Raw genomic sequence first — 26,782 nt, 5'->3', positions numbered from 1 at the left:
GGAAGACATTGTTTTCGATTAATGATGAATCTTCTATGTCATACCAGTTGTAATTTATCGATTACAAGTTGGAGTGCATGGTTAGTTTGAACTCATGTCAAAGTTTAACTTCACTTACTTCACGCTTATTGATTCACATGTCTTATGGTGTTGGTGTGTATAAATGATTTGAAAATGATTTGCATACCCTTGGGATTTTCCATCAATTTTGCATTGTTATTTCTTTTGGAAAAGCAAAGATTGGTTTAGTTTCAGTAAGTCAACAATAATTTCTTGCATTGTTAGAAATATATTAGATTCTTAATATCATTCCTTTTGTAGTTTTTTTTCAAAAACCTTTATTAGGATCAGTTAAGGAGCCTTACTGTAAAATCATTCATTATTTGAGGAAATAGAGTTGATCAAGTCCAAGAACAATTGCATAAGTCTCTTTGTGAGAACCGACATATCACATCATTTCAATTGAGTTATATCCAAAACTAAACTTTCTAATTTGTACTGTAAACCTTGGAGTTGAATTATATGATCACACATTATCAATATTGTTTAGCATTTGGGGTTTCCTTGTTCAAGTTAGGAAAGAATACTTGGTAGTTTATTTTGTGTTGAGAAGTTTCCCAAAACACCCATCAACAATGTCATATCCCCATATTGATAAGATTCAATAATAAAATAAAATAATTTAGTAATAGAATAAATAATAATATTATTGTTGTATTATTGAGGTATATTCAGTGGGCATCTATGACATGCAAGACAACTCCAAAATTGTTGTTGGTAAGGTGAATCATCAATCTCATTTGTACACTTCCTCTGATTTTGTTGCCAAATCAGATTCTACTTTACTTCTAACCATAATTGAAAAACTTGCCAAAGCCAAACACCCGCCAAGGTCTGAAAAATAAATTCGAGGAAAACTCTGCCAATTTTCAGCAAAAACTTGGGAACTTAAAAATTTGCTTAAATTTAATTAGAAATGCATTTTTTTGCAAAATTCAATGAGAAGATAAATCCATTTAGTCAATAAATGAGAACAAAACAAACAAGCTTACTCTATATATATTTAAGCACAAAGTGGGTACAAAATTGCATTCTCCTGAGGAAGACTCATGGCTGGAATCAAAATAGTAAATAATTTATGTAAAACTAAAAGTAAATACATCATTCCAATTACATCTTCCGCTTCTCAATTCTAATAAAAACTAAGAGAGAGGTAGAACTAGAGGGTCTAATCTTATAAGTCTGCACTGGTCATGGTTGTCTTCTTGCCTAGTATGTTGAACTCAGTTTGTGGCTTTCCTCAATCCTAGATATAGCTTTGCCTCTGGCTTCTCCTGACACTAGTAGTGACTACTCATTCAACTCAATGTCATTCATCATGAAACCAAATCCACGCCTTCCTCCATAACTTGCCTCTTCAAGTCATTGATGGCATCCTCCTCAAAAATTCCGCTCCAAACCCGTTGGAAATGTGCTTCAAACCTGCCTCAAGTCTGCTTCAAATTTATCAAAATAAGTTTGCAAGTGTTTGGAAGACTTTTTCCCTCTCAACAAAATACAAGTGAAGAAATGAGAAATGAAACTGATTTGGGCCATTTTTCACCTTTAACTGCGGTTATAAAATTATGACTGAGTTTTTAACAAAAACTCAGCAAGTACTCAACAAGTTCTTGCCAAAAATTCTGCAAGTTTTTGGCGCCAATAAAAGTCATAAAAACATGCCAAGCCAGAAACCTCGGTTAGTTTTTGCAATTCAAAGAGTACTCTACTAGTAGTCCATCTATGCTTCTAACACATGTAAATGATGAAAGTAGAATTTGACATGAAAGATTTGGACATTTGAATCTTAGGTACATGCAACAACTTAGCAAATAGGGGATGGTGAAAGGCTTGCCTACCATAGAATTCTCTGACGAAGTTTGTGAAGGTTGTGGTCTTGGCAAACATCTAAAACAAAAGTTTCCCAAAGGAATCTCATGGAAAGCCTCCTCTCCTCTAGTGCTTGTTCATAGTGACTTAATGGGTCCTCTTCTCGAGCCCTCCATGAGCAAAGTCAAATACGTCCTTACATTCATTGATGATTACTCAAGGTAGACATGGGTGTATTTTCTCAAATACAAGTTTGATGTTTTTGAGAATCTCAAGCTTTTCAAAGTCCATGCAGAAAAGCAATCTGGAAAATTGGTCAAGATCCTCCGCACACACAATGGGGAAGAGTATGTTGAAAATGATGTCCAAAATCTTTGTGATGAAGCAGGAATATAGTTGCAGAACACAACTCCATATACTCCACAACAGATGGGGTAGCTGAGAGGAAGAATCGATCTTTGAAGGAGATGACTAGTTGCATGTTGCATGCTGGGTACCTTCCCTCAAAATTGTGGCCTGAAGCAATCAATTGTGTCTCATATATTCAAAATAGATCTCTTCATAAATCTGTTAAAGGAAAAACTCCTTCTGAAGCATGGAGTGGCATGCAACCAGCAGTCACACATTTTTCGTATTTTTTGATCCCGTGCATGGGCTCGCATTCCTACTGATAAAAGGGAGGCTTTGGAGTCTCAAAGCAAAGTATGCATATTTTTTGGATGTCCAGATGGTGTGAAAGGTTACAAATTGTTAGATCTTTCTACAAAATAACTTTTCATTGAGAGGGGTGTATATTTTGATGAAAGTCTCATGGAAGAATCTCAAGTGCAACATGTCACCACTTCTGTGGTTCCTCCTCTCACAGATCTTGAGGATGATGGAGATACCACATATTTTCTTTCAGATTTATCTGAATCTGAATCTGATGAACATGAACATGCATGTGTAGGTGCAAATCTCAATTGGGATTCTAGTGATGATTCAATATCTCTCATGAGAAGTCAAAGAACACGAAGCTTGGCTGATATATATGATGCTCCTCATGCATTTTCAGCTACTGATTCCATCATTCCAATGCGTGCTTATGTGCTTTAAGCATCTGATCCCCAAACTTATGCAAAAGCTGCAGGGAATCCTCATTGGGAAGCTGACATGGATGAGGAGTACAATTCTCTTATTGCAAACCAAACTTGGGAGCTGGTTCCAGTTCCATCCAATCAGCAGATGGTCAAATGAGTATATACAAAGCAAGGTTTGGAGTCAAAGGTTTTCAGCAAGTTCAAGGCATTGATTATGATGAGACTTTTGTTCCTGTGGCTGATTGGCTCTTGTCGTTGTAGTAGAAAAATCGTGGGAGATTTATCACATGGATGTGAAGAATGCATTTCTTCATGGTGATCTTGAGGAGATCTACATGGAGCAGCCACAACAGTATGTACATGATTCCTCATTAGTATGCAAGCTCATGAAATCACTCTATGGCCTCAAGTAGCCACCTCATGCTTGGTATGCTAAATGGATTCTTATCTTCTATCTCAAAATTTTATGCGATGCAAACCTGCTCCAAATGTTTATATGTTGAGAAAATCTGACTCTTTGTTGCTCATAGTACTCTATGTAGATGATCTACTAACGATAGGTGATTCATGCACAACCATTGCGACAACCAAGGCAGCCTTGCATGATACATTTGCTATGACAGATATGGGCCTTCTCAATTTCTTTCTTGGTCTTGAAATCAACCAAAATGAATCAGGTGTCAAAATTGCTGAATCCAAGTATGCAAGAGATCTCTTGGTTCAGTTTCACATGAGTGATTGTAAACCAGCAACCACTCCATTCCAATCAGGGATCAAGCTTGAAGATGGAAATCATACACCATTCACTGATTGCACACTGTATCGTCAGCTTGTGAGAAGTCTTCTTTATCTCACTCATTCTTGTCCAGATCTATCATATGTAGTGGGTGTTGTTTCCAGATTTATGCAGGAGCCTCATGAACTACATTAGAAAGCTGCCAAGTTATGTTCAAGGAACAATTAGCTGTGGGATTCATTATTCAACTGGATGTACTTTAGATCTCATTGGCTATATTGATTTTGATTGGGGCAGTGATAGCATTGATCGCAATTCCACTTCAGGATATGTTCTCAATTTGATTTCTAGTCCGATCTGCTAGTCAAGCAAAAAACAATCTTCCGTTGCTCTCTCATCCACAGAGGCTGAATATAAAGGTGTTGTCAATGCTACCATTCATACTATTTGGCTGCAAAATTTTCTCATTGAGTTGGGTTATCTCATTTCATCAGCTGACCATCATTTGGTGTGACAATCAAAGTACATTGAAGTTTTGCAGAGATCCCATACAGCAGCAGCAAACAAAGCACATCGAGATCCATATGCACTTCATCGGAGATCTCATCCATGATGGCATCATTGATTTACAATATTGTCCCATGTCTCATCAGATTGCTGACATCTTAAGGAAGACATTCACTGAGCATAAGTTTCAGCTTCTCCAAGATCTACATGGGGTGAAAAACATTGTCACAGAATAGTTTTCTTGTTATGATATTGCTATCAGGATTTAACTGTGTAGTTTTTGAGTCAAACTCATTGACACATGTTTCATGAGTAGTGATTCAACATGAATCCATCTCTCATGAGAATAAATGGAACACATAGCACTTTTTGAGTTTGACTCAAAAACTACACAATTAAATCGTGATAGCAATATTATAATTGACTTCTTGTGGAAATCATCTCCTACTTATCAATAGTTTTCTTTTCTCGTTAGCATCCAATTTGCCGGGGGGGGGTGGTTCTTCTCACTAGGTCTTCCCTCTTTCCTCATTCTCTTCTCAAGCTGATATTTACCATTGACAACCACACCCCTGTTTTGGTTCTGTTTCTTGGACAACTTTGGCTCTGGGTGAACATATATGGAAAAAATTGGCCTTAACAAAGTTATCTCTATGATGTTGATTTTCTAGGCAACTTCCTAAAGCCAGTATTTTTTCATTACTTGGATTCGTAGATGTTTTGGTGCCAGTGATTGAGAAATGAATAGGATGCAAATAAGTTCACTTTAATACTAAATTGTATGTGCGAGGTTCTTAACTTTTCAAAGGTTGGAAAATCTGTAACCTGAGTGTAACTATTTTCTTCTCACATATGGTTGAAAAACATATAACCCAACTGGTTAGTATTTCCTTTCCTGCAAATAAAATGGACTCATTTTTTCTTACTGTTTGATAGTTTAAGATCACACTGTATTTCATCTTTTAATTTTTCTTAACTTCAATGTCAGTTCTGGTTGGCAAATGCCCTTGCACCCACAATGAATTGTCTCTGTAAAAAGTAATGTTTTGGGCTAGTGACATAAAAATGGATGGCAAACAAATGAGTTTACTTTTATGTTCAATTATATATAAAGGTTTTTTATGTGGAGGTTGAAAAATGTCTATCTTTTTAAATAAAATTTTATTTCAGAAATACTGAGGCTAATTATTGAAATTTACTAATAGGACATTTCCATCTGCCTTGGCATCAATCAAGGAATTGGATCTTCTAATCATGGATGGATATGCGAAAGCCTCTGCAGGCCTTAAGTTCTTGAGCTTGGTAATTGTTGTTTAGGTGGTGTATATGTTAGATAACCACTATGTGCTTTCATTAATTTTGTTTTACAATGTGTATATTTTCTTGCAATCTAAACACATTTTAGGCTTTGTTCCATGTCAAATAGATCAATCACATGGCTTATGTTTGTTTAATTTCCCATAATATTGCAGAAACTATGTTTCTTACATATTTTCACAATAATCTAATTTATATGTTGTGTGATATTTCCAAAATGTGTCTTGGGCTGTGGTTGATGGTGACAAAATAATTAATAATGGCTAAGGATTTTGAATTGTAGAGCAAGTAGTCATTTATAGGTGTGACACCTAACTGAATTTTAATATTTCTAGGCTAGATGATGCAATTTATGGTTATATTTGTTCAATCTGTTCATGTCTAAACTATCTTATTATTAAGTGGATCATAATGGTTTTTGCTTTAGTAAGGATAACAAACAACTAATTCAAGAGATAAGAAGCCACAAGCGAGTGTGTCCTCTGTTTTCAGATAGCTAAACAAGTGCAAGAGTGTTAAAAGAACTTCAAGCACATTGCAGAAATTGATGTACACATCTTAAGGGATTATGGCTTTGTGGAATTTTAATACCATATGAAGTGTTTATCTTGTACATGGTTAATCTCTAATAGAAAAAAAACATGTTCTTATAATTGAACGAAACATGAGAGTGGTGGGTTCATTTCAGTGGTGGTACTCTCTTTGGGAAATCAGAGCAATCACTTAGCTAAAGCGTCGGTGGCCTACGCTTTTTGTCTCAACTTAATTTTGAAAAGGTCTGGTTGGAAGGACATTCAGAAAATATACTAAATTGCCTTGAAAGGAAAAACAAACCAAGTTGGACTATAATGAATTGGATTAAGAGGTCCTTAGATATTATAAGTTCTAATGAAAAAGATTATATATTTTCATAAATTCAAATAATGTAATGGGGTTGCCAACAACCTAGCTAACATGGGACTGCTAAGCAATCATAAATTAGAATTGGGGTGGGGTGATAACTTTCAACTAATTTGGTACACTTGATAGCCTATACTAGGCTACAAGCAAGTGGTTTTAATTCCACATTGCTTAATTATGAGTAAATTTGCCAATTGATTATTGCTTCTCATTTTGGCACACTTTGTGGGTGTCACTTGTGCCTTTCCTTAGGCTTTCAAGGGTGATTTTTAAGGTTTTCTTTTTGCAGAGCTACATTTAGCAGAGTTTCCAGGGCTCTCTTCATGGCTACACAAGGATTTTTTGAAATGGTGGGAGGGAGAAATTGGCTTGAGCCTCTTACTTGTGAAGAGGTCAAGAAAAGCAATTGTTTGGTGGATTTCTAGTATCACTGAAGATTATTGCAGAAGTGATGGGTTTGTGTATGAAGGGGAAGGGATTCCTTGAAGATGGTAAATCCTTTGTAACGGAGGTCAATATTTTCGCTAGGGAAAGGAGGGTACATGCTTAATCAGATAGAGAAATGGTTGATATTAGATGAGCTCGATCAAACCCTTATGAGTAGCGATTTTGAAGGTAATAATTCAATGCTTTACTCTTGATGGGCATTATTCTGTTGTTTACAGACACCATTTTGCTCTCTCAAGTCATTCTAGGCACAAGGATATTATATTGTTTCTTTTTTAATCTTTTATCTTCTTTCGAGTTGAGTTTCAAAAAGATTTAAAAACTCCCATTTTACATGAAGGGCTCATCTTGTTGTTGATGGAACATTTTAAGCAATCTAAGAGGAAGGGTAAGATCCCAAAATGGGGGGTAATTCAAATCAAGAGGATATGGAGTCTCCCTTTTTTAAGAGGAAAGTAGATGGAATATTGAGGCAAGTGAAGATTCTAATGATGAATGGGTTTAGGAGGAAAAAAAAGGAAACAAAAGAAATTCCAAACCAAGAGAAATTTCCCCTATTCCGGTGTTGCAAGACAGCCTGTATTTTTACAAGGATAAAAAGGAGGAAGAGGATACAGACAAAAAGTATATGTAATTCTCTTAATATTTCTTTGAGGGAAGTGAACCAAGACAACATGAGATGTCTAAAGGATTCTTACCTTGGCATTGATAGGGAGGGAAGATCCCCCATTCGTAAATGTTAGTTTTAGGATCTCCGCAAATGTAATAACATTATTGTAATTCTATGTGTTTCAATTGCAGATTTCCAAGATATATAAATATATCTTCAAGAGGCATGTCTTGTGAAGAGGCATGTGTCTATGGTTATATATATATAAATTAATCATTAATTAAAACATTATTAAGTATAATATATATATATATATATAAAAGAGTGTATATAATTAATGATTAACAATAACCATAGAAGGATTAACTCTAGGATAGTTCAATCCGACAGAAGCTACAATTTAACGCTCCCTCTTAGCTCAGGAGGATTGTATAGAATACATTATCACGATAATCTTAGAATGTCATTTTAAAGACCTTAATATATATATCACACTAGATACATTATCCTTTGATAATATAAGTCTCAACAAGAAGTCTATATCATAGGTGAGATCTTTTTTTTTATTTATAGTAGACATCACTTCATGAAATGTGTCAGAACAAACATGCCAACAATATCTAATTCTAATATAAATATCAATTGTTTTCTACCATAGCTATGACTTAAATACAATCAAAGCTATCTCAACACTCCCTCTTTATTATAGAAGATTGATATAAAACATACTATGTTCTTGAGTATAAGGAGATATCATCTCACTATGATATCCCTAAAATGGCATATCAATATGAATTCATCAACACGCATATGTAAATTAACATATGGAATTTACTTCAATGCACTAAGAGGCTAGAATCCTCAATACTATTAGAATAATCTTTAATGCTCACTATTGTAGTTTACTGTAAATATTAGAATGTTTCTAATATTTAGTTGTAGTGTAGAATAGAATGTTTCTATTCTATTCTATCGTCCTTTTGTATATATTGATTGTTTCGATCTCTGATTAATCAAGCAAGTATTCTGCCATTTACGTTTGTAACATGGTATCAGAGCGAGGTTAAATTTTCTTTGAAAATAATAATTTCTTATTGAAATTATCTGAACCTGGTTTTCGAAATTATTTCTTCCTAAATAATTTTGCTTCGTTACACCTAGTTCAAGCTAGGGTTTGGATGACTGTAAATCACGTTTTTCTATGGTAAAATGGCGGCTCTGGAAAATTTGAAAATCGCTGGTTTTTTAAAAAATCATGTTTCTTGTTCCTTGGTGATCTGCGTCTCAGTTACAAACGGCGGATCTTTGGTCTATGCTTGCGACTGACATCAATCAAGACAAATATCTTTTGGTTGCAAAGACGTCAATCCGCCATTTATTTCTGCAAGTTCGCGATTTATTGGAGGTCCGACGTTCGCAGGTTTATGGTCGTGTTTTTTGCCCATTCGTGTGACCTCCAGGCGTCGGTGTTCTGATTTTCGGTGTTCGTATGACCTCCTCCATCCTGCCGTGACCTCCTTCCAGCACTGGTCGACTGTAAAACCACCATTTTTTTTGCTAAATCGACCTTCAAAGCCAACGACTAGGGTTTTGCCCGAAACCTTACTTTGTGGGTCTAGACAAACTTTTCTGTTTGCTGATTCTTTGTGGGTTTTTCGAGATCTTTAATGGGTCTTCATCAGATTTTTGTGGGTGTCTCAATTTTTGTGCCTCGATTTTTGAGCCAGTGGATCCGAATTTCGACAGCGTATTATTTCTGGGTTTTTCAAGCTCTCGTCCATATACTTCTCCATTTTTTTTGGGTCATTCATTTTCTCACCTCGAAATTTGTGCCATTTGAGACATTTGCATATTATGACCATCTGTATCAACAACATCAGAAGTCAAACTCAATTCAACAGCAAGCCAATGCTGCCCAGCACTCAGAGCAGAAAAAATCTCTCTATCATGCCTTTATGGCCAGCATACCTACAAATCATGCGAAATCTTCTGCCTGGTACATCGATTCTGGTGCCTCTCGACATTTCACTCATAGGCGTGATTGGTTTGTTGAATTCACTCCCTATTCTGATTCAGTCATCTTTGGAGGCGGCGAAGAATACAATATTGTCGGAAAAGGCAATGTTCAGATTCAGTCTAGAGGAAGAAAACTCATGTTTCTCAATGTATGTTATGTTCCTGGCATGAAACATAATCTTCTGTCTGTTAATCAGATTATGAAGCACTCTCCTCAGTTGGATGTCGTCTTCAGTGGAAATAAGTGTTCAATTATTGATCGTGCTTCTCGCACTATCCTTGCTATCGGTCTTGAGGATCATGGTATTTATAGACTTATAGATTCAGGAGATTCTCTTGAGCATGCCTTCATCGCCGAATCATCCGCTCTCAGCAGCCTCTGGCATCAGGGATATGGTCATCTAAACATGCAATATCTAGCACAACTTGCTCGGGATAATTTAGTCCATGGCCTACCTAACATCCAGACCCAGAACCATCGCGTTTGCGGAGCTTGCCAAGCAGGGAAGCAACATAGGACACCATTTACGAATGGCGAATCATGGCGAGCATCTAGAGTGCTACAGTTGGTCCACGCTGATGTATGTGGTCCTATGAATACTCCTTCTATTTCCGGGAACAGGTACTTCTTACTCTTTGTGGATGATTTTAGTCGCAAAATGTGGGTATATTTTCTTAAGAAAAAATCAGATGTTTTTCCTGTATTTCAGCAATTTAAAGCTCTAGTAGAAAAAGAGTTTGGTTCCTCCATCCGTACTCTTAGGACCGATAATGGGGGGGAATTTTGTTCATCTGCTTTCTCTGTCTTCTGTACTACTCACGGCATTAGACGTCAGCTCACCACACCTCACACTCCTCAACAAAACAGTGTTGTAGAGCGTCGTAACCGTACCATCACAGAAATGGCTAGGGCTATGTTAGAACATAGAAATGTTCCCAGAAAATATTGGGCAGAAGCAGTATCCACAGCGGTCTATCTTCTTAACCGGTCACCCACTCTTGCCGTTAATCATAAAACCCCTGAGGAAGCCTAGTCTGGTCGCAAACCTAAGATCAACCATTTGAAAGTTTTTGGCTCTCTGGCATATGTATGGATTCCTGATGTCAAACGCACTAAGTTGGATTCCAAAAGCCAAAAACTTATGTTTACAGGATATAGTTACACACATAAGGCCTATCGGTTGATTGATGTAAATACTGATCGTTTAATCTTCAGTCGTGATGTTGTGTTTGATGAGGAACTTGGACCATTTCTGCTCTCTGACTCTCCATTGCATTCTGAGATTCAGTCTTCAGCAATCTCTGACTTGGGTTCTTCTATTTTACATGAGTCATCTGATGCTACTGATACACCACCTCAGCCACCTCCTGATAATACAGCTATCCCGACAGCATTTGATATTGGCTCCTCGACTCTTCGGCCAAAATGGTGGGCTAAAACGATTAGTGATCTTCGTCCTGATGAACTCATTGAGGGTAGAACCTCCAGAAATAAGAGCATTCAGCACAACACAGTTAATATAGCTCTTATGGCAAACATCCATAGTATCCCTGAGCCCCAGACATATGCAGAGGCCAAAGGAATTCCAGAATGGGAACATGCAATGGATGCTAAGCTTCAAAGTCTTCAGAAGAACCACACCTGGGTTCTTTCAGATCTTCTTCTTGGAAGAAACCCATTAGCTGTAAATGGGTCTATAAGGTCAAGTACCATGCAGATGGTACCTTGGACAAATACAAAGCCAGACTTGTTGCTCGAGGATTCACCCAACGTGAAGGCATTGACTATGAGGAGACATTTGCTCCAACAGCTAAGATGAGTACTATTCGTATTCTTCTTGCCATTGCAGCTCAGTATGGTTGGAAAGTTCATCAGATGGATGTGAAGAGTGCTTTTCTCAATGGTGAATTACAGGAAGAAGTCTACATGACACAGCCCCCAGGTTTTAAGGTTGCCGGTTCAGAACCAAAAGTATGTAGACTCAAGAAGGCCATCTATGGTCTTAAATAGGCTCCTAGGGCTTGGTACATAAAGATTGATCAGTACTTGGTTACTCAAGGATTTCAGCGCAGCCCGTCAGATAGTAATTTGTATATTAAACACCCTGGTAATGAAATTCTTTTTCTTGTTGTCTACGTGGATGATCTGATCATTACTGGGAGTTCAGAACATTTGATTTCAGATATCAAACAGGATTTATGCAGAACTTTTGACATGACCGATCTTGGATTGCTTCATTATTGTTTAGGTATTGAAGTTTGGCAGACTGACAACAGTATTTTTTTGTCTCAGTTCAAGTATGCTAGAAGTTTGCTTGACAGGTTTCGAATGCAAGATTGCAAACCTGCCTCCACTCCTATGGAGACTGGTCTGAAATTGTCCGCACAATCTGATTCTCCTCCTGTAGATGAAACACTCTTCAGGCAACTAGTAGGTAGTCTCATCTATCTTACTACTACTAGACCTGATCTCAGTTTTGCAGTCAGCTACATCTCCCGGTTCATGACAAACCCCAAGACTGATCATTGGATTGCAGCAAAACGTGTATTACGCTATGTACAGGGTACTTCAGATTATGGTCTTTGTTATACAAGGAGTACTACTCCTCAGCTCCGTGGATTCGCCGATTCTGATTGGGCCGGCTCAGTTGATGACAGGAAATCTACTTTTGGTTATGTGTTCAGTATCGGATCTGCAGCAGTTACCTGGACCAGTAAGAAGCAACAGGCACATGCCCTCTCCTCTACAGAAGCAGAATATAGAGGAGCTGTCAAGGCAGCTTGTGAAGCAGTTTGGCTCCATCAGATGCTTGCAGATATACATATTTCTCAAGCGGGTCCAACTTCTTTGTTTTCAGACAATCATGCAGTACTCAAACTCGCCAAAAACCCAGTGTTTCATGAATGAACCAAGCACATAGAGCTTCATTGCCATTATATTCGACAATTAGTAGAAGATGGAACTATTCAGTTACTCTATGTCCCTACCTCAGAGCAACCAGCAGATATTTTCACAAAACCCCTTGGTCCTGACAAGTTTGTTAAATTCAGGGGATCTATTGGTGTAGTAAATAGATTGAGCATTATGGGGGGGTATTAGAATAATCTTTAATGCTCACTATTGTAGTTTACTGTAAATATTAGAATGTTTCTAATATTTAGTTGTAGTGTAGAATAGAATGTTTCTATTCTATTCTATCGTCCTTTTGTATATATTGATCGTTTCGATCTCTGATTAATCAAGCAAGTATTCTGCCATTTACGTTTGTAACAAATACTCCCTCTTAAGCAAAAGGAAATTGAAATAATTTTAACTTACACAATAAGATGTAATCATCATTATGTTTTAAACTAAGAGAGAGAAAGAAGAAAGAAAACATAATGGGTTTTCATGGTGTCCGGCTATCGCCCACAAGACCCATGAAGGTTATCAATGTGTCCGGCAAAATTCGGCCCAAAGAACAAGGATAACCCAAACTTTCAAAACAATGGGTTTTCATGGTGTCTGGCTATCGCCCACAAGACCCATAAAGGTTATCAATATGTCCGGCAAAATGCGGCCCAAAGATAACACCAAATTCAACCATTGTTTGAAGATAGATCAGCTAAAATAAAGTCGTCACTTTATAATAGGATCAGAACACATGAAAGGTCATCACCTTTCACAAGAAAAGTCGTCACTTTTCACAATACAAGCTTGCAAGCAAAAATAATTTTATATTCATGAATATATATTTTAATAAATACATTTACAACAAAGTCATATCAATTTTACCTCTGAAGTACACAATTTCAACTTTGCAAAAAGGCTTGGTAAAATTATTAGCACTTTGCTCATCTGTACTAATATAACTCATCCTTGTGATAACTGCACCAGTATCACAAGGTCACATGACATGGAGCATTTTCTACAACAATAGATTTATCACTATATGCATATAATCATCAACCATATGATGTTAGTCAATAAATGCATAAGAAACAATAATCATTAATCATGTCAAGTTTACCTCTGAAGTGATATGATCTACTCCCTCTAAAAAAATTTGATAGAATCATGTTCTTATTTGCTCCCTCTTAATTTGAAGCAATGTTAGATTTCCTCTTCATAATCTTAATCATAAAGGATGTTCACTTCCAGAGCCTGCACAATAATCCTGGTGCCAAACGTACCAACTTTTTTTTTATGCAATAACATCTTTCTATGACAATCCATAAATTTCAAATCATTAAATATCCTCTCTAAAGATGGTTTCAAGTGGGAATTTGAACATTGTTTATTAAGTTTACCCCCCACAATGTGAAATTCCAACTTTTATATCGTTGAGCAATTTTACGTACTCGGTACCTAGAGTATGATTATGCAAGTTATTTAAGGATCTTTTCATTTTCTTGTGATGTTCACAAGGTGTGGCCCATTAAAATCATTTTGTTACTCATAAAAACTTTTTGAACTTCCTTTGAATATCTTAATCTTTTCAACCTTCAAGTGATAAGTCAATACTTCCTCATGATGTACATAGTAGTAGGCTCATCGAAATCACAAAGTCATACACACGTATTTCTAGACTCCCTTTGATTATTATTCTTCCGAGCTCCAACGTTGCCTTAGAAGAAGTGTCAAACTCCCTCTTAATAAGGAAGGATACTCAAAACCTCAATCATCACTGATATTTGCTTCAATGATCCTCACTTATTCCAACTTGATCATCATAAGACTAATGAAATATAGATCACAACTTCTTTGGAGCTACTTCATAAGATTGAGTCTGCACAATATGTCTAATGTACCATTCTTCTTTTCCTGCAAGATCATCTTTAGATACAGAGGAAAAGATCAAGAGAAATAGCTCATATAGTATATTTAGAATTTAAATTTAAGAGAGAGACTACTAGGAGTTAAACTAATATGAGAATACTTATCTACACATGAAGATCCAAAATTTTCTTCTTAGAATGGAACATCTCCACTTGAAACAAGGTTCAAGGGAGAATGGAACATTGTTCATTATTCCCCCCTCAATGTAAGAATTCCATTTATTCTTATATTGTTGAACAATTTTATATCAAATATGACAATTCCTTTTTAAGTTCCAAGTTCCACTTTCATATCATGTACACAAGGGGTAGGTCCATTAAGATCACATAGTTGAATGAATTATAGTCCTCTTTACTGTTACAATTTATCGATCATTGAAGATTCCATCACAACATGGTTTACTCCCTCTGAATCAATATGATTTAGATCACCGAAGATTGACTGAGTCATATCCTCTTATCTACTCCCTCTCTTTCAAGGTTGCCTTATAATGAAATGTCAAGCTCCCTCTGAATCTCAATCTCCCTCCTTTTCTTGTAAGAACATTCTCGGGAAAAATAGCTCTTATAGTACATATTGAAATAATAAGAGAGACTAATATAATATTCAAATAATATAAGGTCATTCCAATAAAATATGGATAAAAAATCTAATTTAAATATATACTTTGAACATACATACATATACATATGTATTCAACCTTTTAAGTGTATATCTTTAATCTATACTTTATTCCATTATTTTCTATAGTGAGCAATTTCCCAATCTACAATCACTTAAAAGAAATCAATTGGAAATTATGTTTACCATATATAATTCACCATATATATAACATTTACATCTATATATAAATGAATAAATTATATTTGTATATATAAAAGTCTCTATAACATAAATTCATATAAAAAGAAATAAATTCATAAACTTACTTCTTATATCCTTCCACATGAATTTTACCATAAATTCATAAAAATGAAATAAATTCTTAACCTTACCTCTTATATCCTTCTAGGTGAACTTTACCTCTATTCCTTCTATTCGATATCAATACTGGCTCCTCACCTTTGGACTTCTCCAAGATCGATACTTCATGGTTATTAGATTACTTATGAAGCTTCAAATTTGTTTTTGTCCACCATATGAAATATTCAATACTGACTTGGGCTTCAAATGTATTTTCTTGTGACCAGTGTTAATACTCTTCACTTTTGATTTGTGATGGGAGCAGTGTGTACTTCCTTCTTGAAGATTGGTTGACTCTCCCAAGACAGCTCCATTTTGACTTGTACAAAGAGATGATTCTTGACTTGGAGAGCCCAACGAAATTTCAAAAAAAAAATAAAATCTTCTACTAAACTTGTAGATCTATCCACGTGTACATATAGCATCACATTTCCTTGCATTTGTGTCAACACATTTCATCTCCCCCATGATGGTTCGACACTAGAACTCCAAGTTCCAACGAATTTTATATTTCTCTGAAATTGTGAAACATAAAATTTCTTATTCAGCAATTTGCAGGACCCACCACAAACTTGTTTATCATAAGTAACCAAGTTGGGCATGTTTTAATTTTTCGCTAACTTCTCTTCCTACATTCAATGCATTCCCTTTATAAGATTAGTGTGAGATTTTTCAGAAAGTTGTGTCTTTTCAACATATCCAAATGTTTGTAATCATCGATAATTATATTATTGATCGATATTAATTAGACTCTCTGATTTTCCTATTCATAAGGGAGTACGTGCAATGGTCAGATAGAATAAGTATGCCTTTTTCCTTTGATCGCCTGTGATTGGTCTGCGTGTACTGTGAGTTCATTATATGTTTCTTCTTTGCAGATCATATAAGGGCCAATCATAGTCTTATGTGATGCGTTTCCGTCCCCCAGACAATTTGGATTCTTATCACTCGTTGCTCGAACACAAATTAGAAATTACATACACAGCATAACCCACTGGATCTGACTTGTGCTTCAAAAACAAACATGTGTGTGTTTGTATCACAATGCATTGGGGTTGGCTTGGCCGGCCATTGGAGCTTATTTAATTTTCACCTCTTGCGCCTGAATCAAGGTTTTCCATTTTTTTTTTGTTTTTTTTACATCATCTCTGTACCTCTTGTTTTTTTTTTTTTTTGCTTTTTAAACTTCAATCTATATTTAGTCCTTGTGAAACAATATTGGAGATTAGCTTCGATCCCTCGATTATTGAATGTATTCTTGCTCTTGTCTACAGATGCTCAGGCCAGTGTCCCAATGAATGTCGTCAATTTTCTTATTGATGACTTGGGTGAGTGTTTGCATCGATCGTTCCCATAATGTTCATATTTTCTCAATGATTTCCTGAGACAATCTCTCCTTCGTCTTTTGATCATGGATAGGATTATTGATTCTCTTCCCAAAGTTAGATGCTACTCGATAAGCAGCATCTACTTGATTGTATCTTAACTGGATAGTTTCTATATGGCATGGTTTTATAACTTTATCTGTACTTGTATCTCTTTCTTAGATTTTTTATTTTAAATCCAATTTTATGCTTGCAGTCTTGCTCTAATACCATGTTAGTTTTAGGATCTCTGCAAATGTAATAACATTATTGTAATTCTATGTGTTTCAATTGCAGATTTCCAAGATATATAAATATATCTTCAAGAGGCATGTCTTGTGAAGAGGCATGTGTCTATGGTTATATATATAAATTAATCATTAATTAAAACATTATTAACTATAATATATCTATATTATATAATAATATTATATATATATATATATATATATATATATATATATATATATATATATATATATATATATATATATATATATAAAAGAGTGTATATAATTAATGATTAACAATAACCATAGAAGGATTAACTCTAGGATAGTTCAATCCGACAGAAGCTACAATTTAATAGTAAAGACCTGAAACACACTTCTTCAATGCTTAATTTGGTTAAAGAAAATCCTTTTTATTCAATATGATTAACGTCAGCATTCTTGGTCTCAAAAGCAATTTGGAGAAGTTCACATCTCATGATTTCTCATGGTTGGAAAAGGAAGTTAATAACATGGTAGTCTCCCTCCAAAAAAAGGTTAAGGATATTGAGCTTATGAAAATTAATTTGAGGAGAGAATCATGATACTAGAAACGAATAATAAAAATATTAATGACAATCTAATAAAGTTTGTTAACTTTAGCTATAAGGTTATTAAGTTCAGTACATTGGGCATCAAAGTTATGACTAGGAAATTTGAAAAAGGCTCAAGAGTTTAAGTCTCTTTTCATTGATCTATAAGAGTTTGATAAAGGAAAGCATATTCATCAGGAAGAAGACGGGTCCAAGCACATTAAGAAGAGCTCATAGCAAGAAAATGGCTGAATAGTCGATGCAAGATGTGAAATATATGAAGAAAATATGAATGAACATTTCCCAACTTGACCTGGAGGTGGCTAAAGCCTTTAAAATTCTGAATTAGGTGGCTTTTTGCCCTATTTTGTTCAAATTTCCCCCTTGTTTTGTGGAGAGTTTGTTGTTTGTTCTTTGATAGTTTGTTGGTGGATTTTTGATGGCAACTAGTTGTAGATAGGGTTTCGGTTTCCTTTGAGACCTGTTTGATCTCTAATCAAAAGCTATTTGGAGAGATGCATTGAAGGAAATTCTAATGCCCCAAGCTTTCACCCAAGGCATTAGCAGTAAAAATCTGGATGGACATTTTTTTTCTGTACAAATGTGACACATGCTACAATACACACATACATGCTAGAGCTACCCCGATACAACACAACACCAATTGAAGCACAATCTAAATTTGCCAAATATAACAACACAAGTAGAAGCCTTTCCCTTGTCATGTGACATTTTCACTATTATGATCATTGAAGAGGATAGAGTTGCCCCTAGTGATGGTGATCAGGTACTAGACCATGATCCTATTCTATTTCAAATTAAAGAATCAGCAATGAGAGCAACATATATTTCCATATCTCAACCCCAAAACATGTCCACGCATCCACACCCGAACTTAATTATTACTTGCTTATGAGGCAAGACAATCAAGAGACTGATTGATGCAAGTTTTGGGACCACTTCAACATGTATGACAGAAACACTTAGTATTTGAGTATGAAACACCAAATATCAAATCCTCTCTTGCATAATGAATTTTAGATGCTAGTCATTGCATATGATTATGTGATCAACTAAGACAACCTCAAGGTTCCTTCTGATTACTGACTTAACTCAGTTTTGTGATTTTATTTGTTGCTAATCACGTGGGGATATACATTGTGTTGTCCTCAATTTTGACTTCATTAAATTGTGGTAACCCTACCCAATGTTCTCATGGATTCGTAGGTGCATCTTCTTTGTTTTAATGTATTAATAGTGTCATAAAAGCAATTCGTCATTCCCTAAATTGTACTTTGTTTAACCTTTTTTGTGCATTCTTTTTTAAGGTTTCCGTCAAGTTAATCCTTTTAAATGCTTGTTAGTATGAGTTTTTCTCTGACTGCAAGAACTTGATTTTTGGCAATCTTCAAGATTATCCTAGTTTTTAATCTTGTTTTTCCTTTAGGTTAATAACCCTTCGAATCCCACTCATTTCGAGCTATCTTAGGTCTTAAATAGAGTTGTCTAGCTCAAGTTATGAAGGAAAGGGTGAGGTTTTCCAAGGCGACAAAACACCTTATTTAAAAATCCTCCAAAAGTAGGTTTTTTATTGACAATTGCACGAAATAAAATTATTTTTGATATCTAAAGTGGATTTTGACATCTATTTTAAAATTCCAGCTCATTCTAAGTTGTTTGACCATAGTGTTTAATATTTTTAATCAAAATTGGCTTTTTCCTACTCTACTTTCATGTTATTCTATTGAAAACTATAGTTTTATACTAAATTTAATTGCATGAGACATTTTAATGCATTAATTGTTGGGTTTTTTATGACTCGTTTCATATCATTCACATGCAAATCACCTTTTAAAACTCACTTCCAATAAAAGTTAAGTCTTTAAGTGCCTAAAGGTGGGCTTTTCATATGCAATAACACATTTTTATTTAAAAATATATCATTTAACATGTGTTAGTGGGGTTTGTATGTGCTTTTACATATAGAAATCTCATTATTATTAACCTTTGATGACTTAAAGGCTTTACAAGAGGGGTATTTGAACCCAATACTATATGTTTAATCACTCGAAAAGTCCACTAGCATGTGTTTTAAGTTGAATTATAATTAAAATGCACAATGGTGGAGAATTTGAACCCAACTTGCATATGCTTTTGAACTTGCATTGGTTATTACATTCTTAAAACCCGTCTATACTTCTCCTAGTGAGGCAATTTAGCTTGTAAATGCATATAGTGGGGTTTTATAACCTAAAAGAACATGTGTTATTGCATTCTAAAACTCCGTTATTAATGACTAAAGGAAGAAGTGGCTTTTTAAGACCAAAAAACATGTTTTTGCCTTTAAAAAGCATGTCATAATGTTTTTACCTTAAGTTTTTCTTTTAAAAGCACAAGGATGGCAATTTTGAGATGAACTACTCCAAAAGCCAATTAGTGAACATTATAACATGTTTTTAAGTTTGCGAGGCCAAAAGAACATGTTATTGCATTCTAAAAATCCATCTTCACTCACTCCAAGCTGTGTTTTTCATCAATGAGCCAAGGGTGGCGATTTTTTATTCAAAAGCACATGCTTTTGATTTGAAAAATCTTGTTTTTGCCCTTTCTCCTTAAATGTTTGATGCTGGAGGGTGATTTGGGGCAGCATATGCATGTGTTTTGGACTCTAAAAACCACGTTTTTCTCCCTACACTTGGGCATTTTTGCTGCATATGCAAGGGCGACAATTTGTTTTTGCAAAAACACATTGTTATGCCTTCAAAACAGCCTGTTTAGGGCACGTTCTTTGGCATTACTTATCATTTGCAGCATGTTTTTCATTCTGTTCAAGGTGTTTTTTTATGTGCTAGAAGCCATTTTTATTTGCCATTGCACATTGCATTTGTTTTAGTCAAAACAATTGCTATTTTTGTGCATTTTAATTATCCAACTTCCCACATTTGGCAAGCAATGAATCTTGCCTCTAAAATGCATTCATTTTTAAAGGCTTGGATCAAGATTCCAAATCAATATAAGTCTCTTTGCTTCAATCTTTTCTAAATCCGGAAATCTTCATGTATTTATTTTAGATTTTGCATTGGGATTGAAGAGACTTCTTCCTTTTCTTTTTGTGTAAAAGAGCTAAGATTTCTTGTGATTTTCATAGGGCTAAGCTATATATATTTTTGTTCTTTTTGTTTCTAGAAATCTCTTCATTTCATTTTCAGATATGCATTTGTGTTGGTGTATAATATGTGCTCCTTCTATCTTCAGTGTCGTTTATCCAAGTTGCATATGCAAGTGCTTCTTGTTGCTTGCATATGCAGATGGGATTGAAAACCTCATTCCTTAATGAAACTACCAAGGAAAGCAAGCTCATTTTGAAACATATTTTTGCATCCAAAAAGCCCACCTTCATGCTTGCATGCACTTCATCCCCCCTTGTTATATTGCTGCCATGTCACTTAAAACTTATAATGGTGGTTGCTTGCACACTTGTTTATGATGAAAACATAATAATTCATTATAAGTAGATGTTATGCTGCCTATTTTGCATGCATAAAGCTTGCTGTCTACACATGTTATTACCCTCTAGAAACCCTTTATTGGGTTTTCCCATTCTATGAGCGCACATTTTGAGTTCAAAAGCATATGTCCATTCGCTTTCCCAAAGTTTCCATCCATCCTCCACATGCAATGCTCCCAAAAAATCTTGTTTTTGAGTTTTCCCCTCTTTAAAGAGTGTTTTTTTTTTTTCTAAAATCTTTCTTCCTTTGTTAGTTAAAGGTCTTCCACTTATATCCTATATACATACTCTTCTAGATATGCAAATTTTGAGCATGAAAGATCATGTTATGGCTTTTCCTCGAAACTTAAGAAGGACAACATGCATAACCCCTAATATGCAAAGAAGAAAGAGGGACACACGGCAAGATTGATCACATAAGGGAGCCTACAGTGATGTGAAAGAATGATGTCATGTCCCCTTTCTAGAGTGGACATCAGAGATGATAGAGTTAGCCTATTAGGGAGTCTCGTAGGCTAGCAGTGGTGTTTAGAGACTTAGTCAAGGTATACAATGTTCGGATCTGGAGATTCAGACAATAGGAGGGCAATTGAGAGTAGTTCCTTAATTGTAGGAGTTTCCTACATTTTAGGAGGTGGAGATGGGTTATAGTCTTGAGTCTCTACGAGATCATTTTATGGTTTCAGTTTAGGCAGATTCGAAGATGTTCCTATTTTTTAGGAGTATCCCTAATTTTGAGGGATGAGACTGTCAATTATTTCAGATTATCCGGCATCAGTCATAGGAGGTGACGAGTTCAGTTTCACCTTGTAGAGGTGTTTTGGCTATCAGTTCGCTATTTGGGAAATATTTTAATATATTTAAATATTCTCCTAATTTAGCATTTTAATAATTTAAATAAGGCTAAGTTATAGCCATTTTGGAGTAATAAGGGGTTTTTTGGCCTCATTTGGGTGAATATCCTTTGGTGTAATAGCTCGTTGGAAAGGTCTTGAAATTTTCTAAATATTTCTCTTTTGACTTAGAGCAATTCGGTGAACAGATTTCTTTCTATTGGAAAAAAGGTCATTTTCTGGATACTTGACCACTTTAAAAATGAAAAATATATTATTTTATAACCCAGCACTTATAAGGAGGTAAAAGACAAAGTTCAAAGGCATTATTGACATATTACATCTTGGATTTGTGATTTGGGCTCTGATTGAGCTTTCAGCACTTGGGACGCCAATCCCACTTGCTTTGCTTGTTTGGGATGTAGCCCCCAAAACAGTGGTTTGGATTTGTTGCGATCAGAAGCATGTTGGAGATTGTGCATTGTTTCTTCTGGAGAACACAATATTGAGTCAGAGTTTTAGCTGGGGTTTGGGCATTCTATCCACGTGTGGGCAATTTGCAGCTGTACGACAGCACTTGGCAGTCATATTCCTTCCCACGTGCAGCATTAGAGAGCTGGAACCTGGCCATAGCTTCCTTTTGGGCTCGTATTTCTCCTTCACGCCCTCAGGTTGGGTTTATCCTCAGTTGTAATCATCTGGATATTATTGTAAATTTTTATCTGGTTACAAATTAGGTTTTATATTCAAAAATCTCCTTGAAGCGAAATTGCTTTGATTGTATTTGGAATATATTTTCAGAACTGGTTCATGTTATTGTACTTCTGTTATTACTTATTGGAAAATCATCAAAAACATAAAACAATCAAGCTCTTCTACAACTTCCGTCTAGTTCTACAAGAAAATTTTAACAAATAGGGAAAACAAATTTAAAAATAATAAAATTACATCAGATCAGCAGAAGAGTCCCATCAGGGATCTTTCAAATGATTGCGTACATAGAATGCTTTCAAAATAGAGATGGAAAGAAACAAATGTGCTTTTCAAGAAACAACCACCATTATATTACAGAACATGCAAGGATGTAATTCTTGTTTGTAACATCCCTTTGGGCACCCTTGTGGGGATTTAGATAAGTTTTATAATTCCCGTTTTTGAGATTCGTTACAAATTGTAATTTGTAGACTCTACTTTTAATCTTCCTTCAGTGATTCTAGAAAATTATCAATTCTGATTATCCTATGATATTTAGTCCTTGAGTTTGAAAGAAATGTCAAAACCTCTTACAAGATATCATGAATGCAATGTTTGATTAGTCGTTAAACATGAACATAATTACATCTGCTTTAATACATAGGTTATATCTTTGGTATGATGGTATTATATTTAGGAAACATATATTCTATAATTACAGAGTGTAATGGTGAATTGGTATTAGATCTATTCCGATTTAATATCGGAGTTGATGAATTATATTACTCTTATTCATCAATTGTATATTTGGCGTCTTCTAATCCTTGGTTCATCGTCGTCTTGCCCTTCTCTATATAACAATGAGGCTCTTACTAAGTGTGGTTGTTATTCCTTTGAATGTCTTGTTAATGTCACTTTGGTCGATCTACTAGATTCAACACTTGTAGCACTATGCTCACATTGGCTAGTATGCTCTTTCCCTTTTTAGTGTCTATTCACCAGATTCCTATTACTGTTTAGTTGACGCAGTATTGATCAATACATAGTTTTTGACTGCTCTGGATTGCCTCGTTGGTTGACTAGCATTTTGTGGTTCTAGTTTTTACGACCTTTATTATTGCTGGGTTAGTTTCCTTGTTCAATGAACTTCGTCCTTGTTCTTTCCTAATCCAATTGCATGCTAAAATTGTATATTACTATTTCATTGAAAAATTTCTTATATATCTTATTCATTGAATAGTCATGTCTTTAGAGGCGTTTAAAAAAAGTGTTGCATTGTTTAACAGATTGTGTTTTCCCAATGATTACTTCAAAGTTTGACTAAAAATATTGTTAATATGAATTGTAACTTCTGGCGTAGTTATGGGTCCATTATATTTTTTATTATGTTAAGATTAATATATGATCGAGGTATCTTACATCTAAATAAAAAAAGGGACACTAATGTCATATCACTTATCAATTTCTAGTTAGTCTGATGCACCATCAACAAACTTAGCTAAGAGAATTTCGATAAGTAGCAAAGCTTCATAATGACTATAGACATTTTTCAAATGCAATAATACTAATAGTCTTAACCATTTTATCATTGCCAAGTCAATGGACGTTAACAACATCAGATATCGCAAGTTAGTATGTTTTTAATTTTTTTAATTTGGTATTGGTAATTACATTACTGATATTATACTTGCACATCCTTAATGAATGCCCCTTTTTTAATCTAATATTATACATGGTTTTATATCCGTTATACCATTCATAACAAGGTTAATACTATCGGTTTTATCAATGCCATAGACTTACAATCAATATGTGGATAAATGAATAATTCAATTTCATTGATTGATTAGATTGATAAATGTTCATTTAATAATATTGATTATTATCTCATTTCATAGATTGACTCATTGTATATTTGATCAATATTTAATTGATTTATATTGCATTTCTATAGATTGTTATTTTTATTTATAATGCATTCTTTTGTATGGATTGTGAATTATGTGCTTCTAGCATTAGGGTCTTTTTGGGTGATGAAATCCTTTCTCCAAGTTCAAGACGTCTATTATATCTGCATCATTTGTTGTCTATTTTCCTTTCAAATGCCATGGATTTCCTTGAATCTAATATTGAACTTCAGTTAATTATTTTTTAGTTGCTAGGTTGTTATGGGTAGTTAAATATTGGAAGGATTTATAGGTCATTTAAATGAAATATTTTAATTCTTTTTGTTAAAGTAACTAAGATCATTTCTGCAAATGTATAATCATTGCCATTGTCATTGATGATTTTCAAATGCAGATTTGGATCTCATATAAATATGAGAGGAGGAGACATGTCTCTTCAAGAGACATGGCTCTATAGTTAATCACCATTTAGTTTATAAACAACTATATGTATACCTCACCTTTAACATATATGATATTAATATATTAATCATATATGTAATATAATATTATAATATTATTTAAAATTATATATTACATATATAAGATATTTATCTTAAAGACAATTTATCATCAATGAGGTAGCTTTAATAAAATCAATTCAACAGAGGCTACAACAAGGTCATGTCCCGTAGCTTATGTAAGTCATAGACACACACACACACACACATAGCTATATATTCTTATCAGTAATATGAGACATAAAACAATGTTCACATAAATCATGAATACAAATACTCAATGTAATGAGTATATCACTTCGACGGATGCTGTACTTCAACACTCCCTCTTAGCAAGGGAGAAGTAACAAAAACATTTTATGAGATATCAGAATCAAGGATATCTATACACAACATATTCTCTGACTTTAACACTCTGAAATAGTGACTTGTCAAATAACTACAATCACAATGTTATGAACACTATCATAGCATATATTATGATCTCTAATTGTCTAAAACAATAACACTCCCTCTTAGCAAGGGAGAAGTAACAAAAACATTTTATGAGACATCAGAATCAAGGATATCTATACACAACATATTATCTGACTTTAACACTCTGAAATAGTGACTTGTTAAACAACTACAATCACAATGTTATGAACACTATCATAACATATATTATGATCTCTAATTATCCGAAACAATATCTAGAGTAATCATAATGGATTCGTTATCTATGATCTCTAATTGTTCGAAACAACATCTAGAGATGTCCATGATAACATAATAGATTCGTTACCCATGATCTCTAATTGTTCGAAACAATATCTAGAGATGTCCATGGTAACATAATGGGTTCGTTATCAATGATGTCTAATTGTCCGAAACAATATCTAGAGATGTCCATGGTAACAGACCTATCATTTGCAAGATCATCATCTTACAAAGATTGCCTTTTGTTTGTTCATTATCATGGTGTCCGAAAAAATCTGGCCTAAAGAAGTAGGATAACAAGTCTACCATTTATAGAATCGTCATCTTATAATGGTTACCTTCTGTTTATATATGTCAATGAAAGATCGTCACCTTTCATTACATATCATATGTGAAATAGTAACTACCATGAATGTAACAAATGGATTTTCATATCTAAATCAAAGACAGTTTAAACTCAAAAACTCCCAGCATTCTTAGATAGATAACTGAATCATTTTCACATGACATTAACTGCTTTTAACAATTAACAGAAAATAACTGTAACCACATTCAATTGAAATAACTAGATCAATGATTTACTATTCACAAATGTATTCATGTTCAACAGAAATAAATAGATTAACGATTAACTAGCATATGATCAATTGCAATAACTGTAAAGTAAATGCTTAACAAGAAAAGAATTGAAAGGAACATACAAGTATCATCGGAGAATCTTTATTTGGTTGTGCAAGCCTCAACTTTGGCGAGAGGAGAAGCATTGACATAGGCTTAACCTCTCAACTTCGAACCATACTTATCCCCACACATTCTATTAAATTAGAATGGCCCTGCTTACCTTAGGATTGGGCTTGGGATTATCTTTAGTCCAGCCACCTAAGCATTCTGGTGTTTTGATTGTCTGCTCAGTTATTAAACGAACATGCTTACATAATTGGCACTATTGACATCAAGTGATCATTAGATGGCAAACATGCCTATAAACTACTTTGGCTAAGGATTTCCGATTGGGTTCAACAACCCGATCACCACCACTCGACTTGACAACAAGATTCTTAACAAAGATGAGCATGAGCTATTAAGTATATTTCATTTAATGTATTCTTGTATGATTTCTCTTTTGTTTTCTTGTAGATTAATTTCACCTCTTCATCATTTCATGGCTACCGGCCGGTGAGTCCCAGGTGCATTAAAATTATGAGCGCTCTGC

General features: G+C 34.7%; 1 protein-coding gene across 3 annotated transcripts in view; it reads left to right on the top strand.

Moving 5' to 3' along the window:
• Positions 1-26,782, top strand: part of LOC149563149 (putative plastid-lipid-associated protein 13, chloroplastic) — a 238,218-nt gene that overhangs the window by 141,941 nt on the left and 69,495 nt on the right. For all 3 annotated transcript variants that reach the window (XR_016364024.1, XM_089826545.1, XM_089826546.1), the window contains one exon: positions 5,397-5,493. Coding sequence is in view for 2 of the 3 variants with exons in the window: in XM_089826545.1 (XP_089682671.1) it covers positions 5,397-5,493 (97 nt within the window). In the remaining variant the exon portion in view is untranslated. The remainder of the gene's footprint in view (positions 1-5,396; positions 5,494-26,782) is intronic.

Source organism: Cupressus sempervirens, chromosome 4 (genome assembly GCF_028749045.1).
Source record: "Cupressus sempervirens isolate cs-2001-9-10 chromosome 4, ASM2874904v1, whole genome shotgun sequence".
Classification (NCBI taxonomy): Eukaryota; Viridiplantae; Streptophyta; class Pinopsida; order Cupressales; family Cupressaceae; genus Cupressus; species Cupressus sempervirens.
Note: the sequence above shows the minus strand (reverse complement) of the source record. Positions and strands in the feature narration are given on the sequence as shown.